Consider the following 11401-nt stretch of genomic DNA (forward strand, 5'->3'; position numbering starts at 1 on the left):
GAGCGTTATGAATCATCTGTATCAAACAGATGCCAATGTACTTGTAGTACCTTTATGGATCTTGATAGAGGAAATGTCATTGCAGGCCTCACTGAGCCATCAGATTTCAACTAAAAGATCTTAATTTGTGTTCCGAAGATTAACGAAGGTCTTAAGGGTGTGGAATAGCATGAGGGTGAGTAATAAATGACAGAATTTTCATTTTTGCGTGAACTAACCCTTTAATTAACCTTCAATAATGTACAGACAGGGTTCCCTGTGTAGTTTACAACATTAGTTTTTTTCCTTGACAAAAATTAACATACTATATCCTTGTATACAAATTTATAGATAGTGAATCAAAATTCACCAAAATTTAATCGCAAGCTCATGAATCAAATCATGAAATTTGTCAATACCTCTTATCAAAAGTTTGCAGCACTGTTTGTATATTGAAGTTCCATTCCATTAAATCAAAAATTACAATTTCTTTAACCATTGGAAAGGCATCAAACTACATTCCAAGTCTGAGACTATATAGCAGACATTCAATCATATTTATGCAGTTTTACTGTAAAACGCTGGTTAGGACTGATTTATTCATTGCCCCTTGTTTAATGTAATAGATTCTCATTTTGCAGAATACAAAATAAACAGAAAAAACATTTTTAAAACAGTTAGGCAGAGTATGAGGAATGCTGAAAGTTTAATAAAAGAAAGAAAAACCAAAACAATAGTAGCAATTAAGGCATAAAATGTGTTAAACTTCACATCTAAATCGCTATGTCAGAACAGCAAGGAATTTCTTATGAATACACCAGCGTTCATTACTACATTAAAAGAAGCAATACCTCAATCTAACCTTTTTTCTTTTTTTTAGAAAAAAACTTAAACATACTGAACAAAGGAGTTGAACAAGAAAATGCAAACACAGGGACATCATGGACATATTAACAGATGTTCCAGCATCAATGGTTCATTTCTTCGTCCCGTTACTCTGTGCTTTGGCTTTCTCCTTTTCCAAATATTTCTGATAAGAAAACAACATTTGTTTCAAAAAAACATATATTGAACAACAACAAAAATGTCAACATGGTAATGCTAAAAGTTGTAAGTGAAGCCATAATATATAATACATAAATACATCCTGTTCTGACAACATGATCAAGGACAAATGAGGGGAAAAAATCTCACCTTAAGTTTATCATAGTGTGCTTGGCTACTGCAGTGAATTTTCTTTGCAGTTTCCTCATTAGAATAAAACAGGAAGCAGACTCTGCAGTAGTACCCCATCTTCACAAACTCCACACCTGAAAAAGGTTAAATGAGATTCATTAATGAGACTTCTTTCAAGCAAACATGAATACATTGCACAAGTCATGAAATAATTAAATATTTCCTTAGTTGGGGTGAATCGCTTTTATAATACATTTTAGAATTTTATAGCAAGCCAAACTTAACATCCTTTCAATACAAACTTTCTTCAGCTTCTTGGACAGAGTATGCTGTGAAATTAATATCTCTGTTATGTCAAATTTATTTCTTAGCAAAAATCAAAGCCATCTTACCCACTGGGACATTAGGATCATATGGCTCTAGAGTAGAATGGCTAGTTTCAAGCTTTGTTTCAGACGATGCTGCTGTAATATTTTTTTCCTCAGTCTTCACACTCTTCTCTGACACAACAGTGGGAGAATCAACAGTTTCTTCATCTTCAGGCTCCTGGTTAAAGGAAAGCAGTGGATAAATCAAGTATATCCAGTTAGCAGTGAGACATACTTCTAAAACACTCCAACTAACAGCACTCACAGCTTCCTTCTCTATATTCTGGAGCTCTGATGTGTCTTTGCTTTGTTCCTCCTCTTGCTCTTGCTTTTCCTCAGGAACGGTTTCTGCTGAAACATTTTGGCTTTCCTTCTCTTCCTGACTCTCCATCTCCTCAGTTTCATCAGCAACAGGCTCATCCACTTTGATCTTCTTGACAGAAGGCTCTTCCTCTTTTTTGTCCTTGCTTTTGCCAGAGGAGCTCCTCTGGGCCTCATCCTCTCCGGAGCGTTCTCTCTTGAGTGGCCGTTTATCCTCGGGTTCTGGGGTTGGAGGTCTTTGTCTGTGAGATTATAATATTGTCAAACAGATGCCATGTAACATTCTTTGAAAGCCATTTTTTATTTTCCCCATTAATAAATAAATAATCTGAATGTCCAACTTACCCACGTTTGAGCTGCTTATATTTCCTGCTTATGTAGACAACCAGTCGTTTGCCTTCAAATTTAGGTCGATTTTCCTTGTAGGCCTCTGCCATTTTCTCAGCATCTTCCCCTCTTTCCATCTCAATGAAACACTGAGCAAACATACAAATATCATTTAGTTTGTCCTTGTAAATCCCAACAGAAACGGTCCTATTTTATATTTACCTCATTCCGCAATGGATTCAGAAAATATCTTCTGATTTTTCCAAATGGTTCTGCGATTTTCAGAAGTGAAGCATCTGAGCCTTTGAAGGGTGGAACATTACCAACGTAGATAACTCTGCCACTCTGTAGATGTTGCACAAATATAGGCATTAGATTCTGCTTCTTTTAGACTTGCACTTTATTCATGGTGAGTTAAAAGTGAGTTAATTCATTTTGAGTTAAAATGCCCAAGTCTTACCTGGATGGTTGCATATGTGTGTGAATGAAAAACCTTAACAGGTTTTCCACACACAGATGGTAAGACATTTCCACTGTAGAAACTAACCATTGCTCTTGCCTCTTGTTCATTGGAGAACTCCAGAAAGGCCTAACACAGAGCACAACCACAAACATCTCTGAGAATTCGATTTACAACCGACATGAACCACTGGACAAATGGCAAGAAATTAATAAATGAAGCTTGTAAATGGATAATAAACATTTATAGATACATTAATAAATGGTCTATCATCAGAAATCTGTGTGGATAGATACAGTAAAGCTGCTGTATATCTGAGAGCTGTTACCTCAGGCCTCACGTCCAAGACCAGGTGCCGCACCACTTTACCAAATGGCTTGGCAAGATTAAGGACTTCATCTAGATAACCGTAGCCACGTTTAAACCCAACAACATTCACAACTCTCAATCCCTACAATTCCAAAACACACATTAATATTTAATACAATCAATAAAATCAATGCACAGCGACAGACATTAGTTGTAAACTATTTTAATACATTCTAAAGTGCCCAAGAAATAAGTGACTTACTCCACTATCACTGGGGCTTCCTGAAACATACAAGATGAAAAAAGGCATTATTAAACGGACTGACTTTTGGGGGGAAAATCCAGAGAGTATTGACTTTGTAGTTTATCAACAACAATATGATTTTAACCTTTATTATTTAACACTGTCAACTCAATCCAAAGAAGGATCACTGCTAAAGCCATTGAGATTGCTCAAGGGTTTTACCTGATGTGCTTTTAGCTTTGGACTTTGAGTCTTGCCTCTCGCCATCCTCCTCCTCTGCTAGCTCATCAAGAGTAACAAACTCATCCATGTTCTCAGGAAAGTCATTTTCATTTTGACTGTCCTAGAAGCATATACAGATAGTTATTGGTTAACTAAGACAGTGAAAAATTATAAATGAATTATGTCATTTTACTGTAAATACTATGAATTCCTATATAATTTATGGTGAAAACCAGTAAAAGGACATTCCCAGAGGCCCCTACATGACATGGTAAGGTAAAGGCAGATTTTTGTATATTGGTACATTAATATTATATCACTTAATGTAATATAAGTTTAGAAGTTGTAAAATATACAGGCACCAATCTACATTAAATTTTTGGCAACCACAGTGGACATTTTTTTTTTTTTTACCATAAATTTAACGTGATTTTACGATGCACTTTTTGGTCCTTTTTGGAGCTTGGCAGCTTCTGGTCACTGTATGCTTTCATTGTGTGGAAAAGATCCACATGCACATTCTTTAAGATATCTTCTGTTATCATGAGGGTAAGTAAATGATCATTTACATTTTTCAGTGAACTATCAATTTTAAGAAAGGATTGCGCAGTGGCCTTTCAGATGATGTGCAAAAGCTCTTGCCTGCTCTTCATCGTCCTCTTCAGCACCCTCATCTTCAGGTTGGTCATCATTCTGTTCCTCAAGGTCTTTAGGAAGCTCATCTGTGTTCTCCTGCTCAGCCTCAGATGTTGCAGGTTCCTCCGGCTGAGTCTCTTCCTGTTTTTCACCAGAGTCTTTTTGGTTCTCTGTGGTCTCATCGCTGGAGCAATCTCTGGCTTGCTGTGCTTCAGGATCCTCCTCTCCCTCTATGTTGGAATCATCAATATCTGGTGCTTGCTCACTGGTTTGCTCTGGATCACAGGATAGGTCAACATCATCTGGAGATGGATCTTCATCAAAACCTTCTTCATCTCCATCACGTGCTTCCATAACAGCTTCATCTCCTGACCCGTCGCCCACGGCCTCTGCTTCCTCAGGCTTTGGTTCCTCTTCTTTCTCATCAGAGCTCTCCTTGGCTTTGGAAGTAGAGGACCTTTGATTCTTTGATGAAGGTTTATCACCAGTTCTGTTGGTGGAGCCGCTGCTACTGCTGCGCTTACGGGTAGGTTCTTCCCTTCCTTGGTCGCCCTTTCCAGGTGGGACCCTGGAACATCAACATGTATAGCACATTTGGTTTTGTTTTCTTTCTAAAGATATCATTAGTTTCTCTGGATAGAAAGGACAACTTACGTTAGAGTCTTATACTTTGTGCAGATGTTCAGACGAATGGATCTTCCATTGATAGTCAATGGATTGACAGTGTAGTACTTCACCAACATCTCTGCATCCTCAGCATTGCCCATTTGAACAAATGCCTGTTTTTTTTTTTTTTTTTAAAAAAAGGTTGAGGGTCAAATATACACAATATATTTGCAATGTAAAATTAAGCTTATGTAGTTTTTGTTGGCTCTTTGGATCAAAATTATGATTCTTTTTTATATTCAAAAAAAGTGTACAATTTATTACTATTGAGATATCTCAGTATTTTTAACAGCTAACTTAGCTGTATTAACCAGCTTTATCTATGAAACATAACATTTTAAAATGTATCTTCTGAAAAAAATGCTGCATTTATAACTTACTTCATCATTTAGAAAGAGATGTTTCTCAACAGTGCCAAATCTACGAGATATTGTGAGAAGCTCCATTTTCTTGTCACTGCCTCGCGGTAAATTGGAGAAAAACACCACCTGGCTGACTCCTCTCTTCAGAGGCCTAATGTCTCTGCCCGGCCTTCCACTTTTCTGTAGAGATAAAGCAAATAAGCTTAATTGAGCCGATTTAACTTATATATACACCCTTTTTTCCCCTCATCTTACCTCAATTTGCATCAGTTCTTTTGACAAATAAATGTGTATCTCTTTCCCATGCAAAATGGCCGGTTTACGCTGGTAATAATTAGCCATGGCCAAAGCCTCATCATGAGTCTGAAGCTCCAGGAAAGCCTTTGAGAGAAAGAATATATACCAATTATGAACATTCATATTCCAAATTGAGGAAAAATTATACTGTCATGACTTTTTGTCTTGAATGCCTGATCATATAGGTACAGGCACTACCTTGTTCTTTAGTATTAGATGCTCACAGATGGTGCCAAAGGGTTTTGCCAAGGCAAACAGGCTGTTTGTTGACATTGGTTTTCTTTCGTATTTAGCCACGACCACCCTACTTCTTATCTAAAATAAAAATATTCATGAGTGCAAGCACCAAGATATATCCATCCATCCACTCAAACAAAATATAATATTTTAATTGTAGGTATCATTTCAATGCAACAGAACTGATGGAACAATTTGAACAAAAACATATCACTTTTAGTGCATTATTACCTTGGGTGCTGCTGAATATGATGTCATTTTACTTGTCATTCCCATACTTGAATCAGACCCTAAAAAAAAGTTGTTTAAAAATTGTGACATTTAAATTAAGCAGCTTCACCATAAGAAACTGGAAAAATCAGTGTTAATGTTAACCAGACAACATCCTCTCACAGATTTATTACCCCAGTTAGAGCTCATCCCTGTTCTCTGTAGACCACCACCAATTGGAGCTGCTCCCAGCAGTCCATCCGAACGACTCTTTGTGTCCAGGGAAAGGGATGTCGACCTGAAAGGAATTCGTTTTTAATGTGCTTTTCAATACAGACGCTTGTAAAAAGCAGGATGCATCATACTTATGAAAGCAGCATACAAAAAAAAACACAAAAAACAGTAACATACATGCGATTAGAGGGCATTTGAGGATCCCAGTCCGGGTACCTGTAAACAACAGGAAGGAGTTTTTAGTTTTTGAACGGCAGAGATCTAAAGTGTTGAACACTTGAATGACAAATTCAAAGACTGCAACTGCACAAATTAGCAACCATGTCTAGAGATCCTATATAGTAAATTTTTAATGTACTAGGATAATTATCTGAGGTTATATTTAAACAAATTAGTCATGTTCTTAATTTTTGCTTCTCAACTGTAACTTCAGGTTAGAAATAGAATAAAGACTACATTTAACACCTAAAAAGGTTCACCATAAGCTGCGTTTCCACCGCAGGAACTAAGAACTTTGGGGTGGTACTCCTTGTGTTTCGACCGCAGGAACCAGGGTCTAAATGAAGTTCCGGGTAAAAAAAAAAAAAATTCCCCCCTAGAAAGTCCATGGTCGCTAGGTAGTACTTTTCCAAAGTTCCGGAACTTCCGGGGGGTGGGATTTGGGCGCTGAACATGCTGATTGGTTGAGTTCATGCAGCATTTTATTTCAACCGTTGTTTTTTAAAGTCTGTTGCGGTGCATGCAGTAAGAGTTGTTTGCTATTCAAATAAACAATGGAGATTAAAAAAAATACAACCGGATGGACTGACGATGAGGTTCTGGGTAATTTCGGTGGAAATGAAAAAAAATCATTAGCTTTATGGCTCTTTTTCACATTTCCGGGGTTCTTAGGAGCAGAAGTTTTCATAGTTGTGTAAGCGTCTATAGTGGTGAATGGGAGATGACTTTTCTCAGAATTGCATTATATAAACTTGCAATTTTGAGAAAAAAAATTGTGAGAAAGAGTCGCAATTATCCCTTTTTTTTTTTAATAAATTATTTCCGTGGCGGAAAAAAGCTTATAATAGCTTAAAAGCTCCATAGTTTGTCTACTTACATTTGCAGAAGGAGTTTGCGGTTTTCAGAGTGACGAATCCCAGTTGTGTGTTGAGTCCATTCCTTTACAAACACAAGGGAGAGTTAAAAAAATATCCTTAATATATAAAAAATGACATACTGGATCAAAGCTAACTTGACAAGCTAACCTCCCTGGTTATGAATGCAATCTACAAATGAGTACTGTAATGAATCTGAAATGAGTTCTAGATACTAACTCTCCTAACTGGAACCAAACATAAAGAACAAGTCAGAAATACAGCTAACAACAGTGAATACTACAGACATCCAATGAGATTTAGGGCCATTTTTCTTACACAAGTTTGATACTGAGCAAAACTAAGAGGTGCTGATTTAAATGCAACAAATGATGTTTAAAGATGGTCTACTGAACAAGTAGGACTCAAGAAAGGAAGTGTGTGTGTGCAGGAGGCAAGCTGCTTGAATTACTCACCATGACAGAGTGAACATCAAAATCACAAAGAGAGCACACATGGGGAAACATGAGGGGCATGACTCCCAAGAAATCCTGCACTTTTCTCTGAGACGGGGTGCCCATTCTTCTCTGCATGAACCGGTCGTCAGATGCTGATGACGCCGACATGCCGAGGCTGCGGTAGGAGTCACGGGAAAGCTCAGAATATTGACGGTCTCTGTCGCTACCGCTCCTGTAATCTAACATGTCATACCCTCGACCAGATGTTTCTTGCATGGAAGTATAACCGAAGTCACCTTGTGAGCGGCTTTGAGCCTGCCCACTGGATCGGTCCAACCGTCCGCCCTGCATGTCGCCCCAATCGTCTCGGCCGCCTCTGTATGAAGTCTCTGAAGAAAGATTCGGCAGATCACCAGCAATGCGGCGGCCGGATTCCATCTTGCGGTTCTTAAGTTGCATTATAAGATGGGGCAAGGTCTCCACGCTGATGTTCTCCTCTGGAACCTGTGCCAGTGCGTCCAGATCAGTCGGCGACAGACCTAGGCTGGCAAACAGTTTCATGGTATTGCTAATGTGGCTGCCCGCTCGGCGGTGCAGCTGAGAGTCGTGGTCTTTTCCCTCCCCTCCACCCAGGCCAGACAAGCCACTATGTGATTGGGAAGATGAGCCGTAGGGGTCCGAGTGAGTGTCGCCCATACTAAAATTCAAAGTCTCAGCGGCAGCCAAAAGCCCACGGCCTACAGCAAAACCTTTCTGAGCATCATCACCGGTCAGTTTCTGGGACATGGCTTTGAAATGATGGCGCTTTGGACGAGTGGAAAAGGAGAAGGACAAATTGAATCAAAAAGTCCTCAGAAAAACAATCCGTCAATTTAAGCCTGGATCGAGAAAAGAAGCTCCTCCAGAATGAAACAGGTCTGCAGAAACACAATGGAGCAATGATTTCTAGCATGCTCACGAAATGGTTAGCAATGGCATAAGAAAGCAAGACAGTGAGCTCCACAAATCCATACAATGCAAGTTACAGAAGTAAACATTATTTACAATGACAAAGGTACAAATGGACAGGTTGGTACACTGACCAAATTGACCATAAAATGAAGATTTACAAGTAGCATGAAGAGCAGTAAGTATATTTTAATGGGAAAGTTCAATTGAGCTTTGAAGGGAAAAAGAGAGTCTGAATCAAATTTAGATCCTTAAATGGAAAAGACGGGAAAGGATTGCAGTTTCTTGGTCAGGAGAGAACCAAAGAGAGATAGTGTTCATGCGTTTAAGTTGTACTGTATGACAAAACTGAAATCATTGAACAAAAAAATTAACCGAAATAAAGCCAATCAACTTTAGTGCTTAACTGCAAAAATAATTTGGCATCAAGACATCTTGACAACAGACAAGCCAATAGTTGGGCTCAAGTGAAGGGTGCAAAGAGAGCATAGGGTTATCTGAACAAGATTTGATATCTTCATCCAAAGAAAAGTGAAATTTTACACATTAACTGAATTGAAATTGCGGTGGTCATAATGGAGAAGACTATATAAAAATGGTAGAAAATAGAAAAATATAGACAATGTTGTCACTCTTGACAAGCTACTTATTTTTAACCGTTTTATTCAGAAGAAAAATGATGCAGAAGTTTGTCAACGCTGTTTTTGGATAATGTCGTTTTCGGGAAAGCTGAAATGACATTCTGAGAAAAGTGTATAAAACAGGCTACCATGCAGCCCGTGCAGATATACCAGAATATACCAATTAGTTATTTATCAAATAATGAAAATTTAAAAAAACAAAAACTGAATCACAGAGAAAGCATACATTTGAATGGACAGTATGTATGAATGAATAAGTTTCACATGGACAGGAAATTTACTAAGAACAGCATTTAAACCGAACTCAGAATTCACTAGTCCAAAATGCAAAGTTTAATAGAAATAATTGTATTTTTTTTAATTATAAAAAAGCAATACAGTTCCAGCCATATATCACTGCATAGCACCCACTGGAGATTAATTTTGTTGCATAATGTTTTTATCTTCGAGTTGAAGAACATCACAAGGCACAAGGCCGCTGAAAAACTCCAAATATGAAAAGTGTAAAGAGTCCATTGTACAAGTGGGTCTGCATGTAGTCTCAGTCATCATGCCCAGGGATTGTTGGCTAAACTGATGTATCAGTCACACAAAAACGGAAACACTTTGGGAGTTTCAAAGTGGCGTTCGTTAATGGTCTGCATGGAAACAAAGCCAAACTCCCTCAAGGAAGAAGAAAGCCTTCGCATTTACAACTGTGACAATGAGTGCTTATCTGGATCAACTAAATGCTGGATTTTCAAAAGTACAAATTTCACTGCATAGACCCTTTAAAAGATGTCCAAGAATTTTGGAGGCGCTTTGTTGGAAAGAAGAGAGTTTTTTAACTTGTTTGACGATGGGATATGGGAAGAGTATTATTTTCCAAGCCTGATTTGAAATTATCAGAACAAAGTCAGTAAATTTGCACAACGTTCTTGAATGAATCATTTATTAGATGCACGCTGGTCTGTTATTGAATGAACATCAACTTTACATTTTCACACCCCCAAACATGACGCTGAACAAAACGAAATGGGATTGGTTGCTTACATGTACATTGGCCAAAGAAAGCTGCTATGGAGCAAGGTTTGGCTATGTGAGATTAACTTATGGTTAAAGCATTCTGAGCAGTAATGAAATACAAATTGATGACAAGACCAGAAAGAACGGTGGAAGAGTATACACTATGATGCAAGGCATTAAAGTTACTACAGCAGATAAGATTTGAATGTTTTATGGCATAACTTGCAGAATGACAAGACTGTATCAAGAAGACTGATTTAGTTTAAAATTATATGCATAAAATAATATGCATTAGTAAAGAAAAAAGTGCAAGTCAGTGCTAACAACTTGAACATATGATATTATGAATATATATTACTAAGCAGAAATGTGCATTTAACACTATAAGGAAGGTGTAGACATGGCAATGGCACTACTATCCAGTTTCAGTGCAGAAGAAGGAAATGCAGAAAATATTTTGGACAGGAACCTTCCAGATGCTTAAGAAATATCCCACACCACATATACACGACGCTTTTTACAGCCTTAAATAATGTGCGTTGATTCCGAGGTTAACTGGTGCTGTGATAACATTCATCTCACTTAAGGACAATCGACTTAATTTAATAGCAGATTGGTGTGTAAAACTTTATTTAGGCGAACATTTATGAAACAGACGTTTAATTCCAAGAAAAAAAGCCGCGTTAAACACAACACATGGACGAAGTGTGATGCTTGAAAAAAGCAAAGGAACCAATTGTGCACAACAAGGCCTAAAGGGCAACAGTTATCTAATATTTACAATTCTGCAGCTCGGGTTTATTATAGTCTGTACTTAAAACACAAGTGATATAACATGTTTTATTTTAATGAGCTGTTACTTACATTTTTCCTTCTTCTTGTTCCCAAGCTTTGGGTTTAAGTTTTTTTTTTACGTCGCACGAAGTGAAACGTGACCTACCGCTCGGGCAACAGCGCGGAGCGTGAAGCAGGAAATTATTACGAAACAGCATTTCACTTCCGATGCGAATTTCAAAATAAAAGCCCTAATAATAATAATAATAATAATAATAAAGGTGTTTATCACTACAATTGGTTTTCAGGTGAGAATAATTATTTCAGGCGAATAATTTGTACCAGAGGTGACCAAACATGAGCTGCATGTAATATTTATTTCAGTTCGCCTCATCTTTACTGCATAAGTGCCCAGATAGAAAAAACAGCCTGTCTAGTGGGTAAAGTTTTTGCG

The 11401-nt window shown here is 37.8% G+C and overlaps 1 protein-coding gene across 1 annotated transcript; it reads right to left on the reverse strand.

Moving 5' to 3' along the window:
* Nucleotides 1-211: 211 nt before the first annotated feature.
* LOC137020053 (matrin-3-like) lies at nt 212-11152 on the reverse strand. The gene is made up of 21 exons (XM_067385254.1): nt 11038-11152; nt 7598-8496; nt 7145-7206; nt 6226-6264; nt 6009-6112; nt 5836-5894; nt 5566-5682; nt 5326-5451; nt 5089-5250; nt 4697-4821; nt 4049-4610; nt 3407-3527; nt 3203-3222; nt 2960-3082; nt 2632-2760; nt 2394-2516; nt 2190-2320; nt 1789-2086; nt 1548-1701; nt 1174-1289; nt 212-1009 (listed from the first exon to the last, which is right to left on the reverse strand). The coding sequence occupies exons 2-21, from the start codon at nt 8363-8365 to the stop codon at nt 956-958; spliced, it is 3393 nt and encodes a 1130-aa protein (XP_067241355.1). The 5' UTR covers nt 8366-8496; nt 11038-11152; the 3' UTR covers nt 212-955.
* Between the last annotated feature and the right edge of the window lie 249 nt (nt 11153-11401).

The sequence above is a fragment of the Chanodichthys erythropterus genome, chromosome 1, assembly GCF_024489055.1.
Source record: "Chanodichthys erythropterus isolate Z2021 chromosome 1, ASM2448905v1, whole genome shotgun sequence".
NCBI lineage: Eukaryota > Metazoa > Chordata > Actinopteri > Cypriniformes > Xenocyprididae > Chanodichthys > Chanodichthys erythropterus.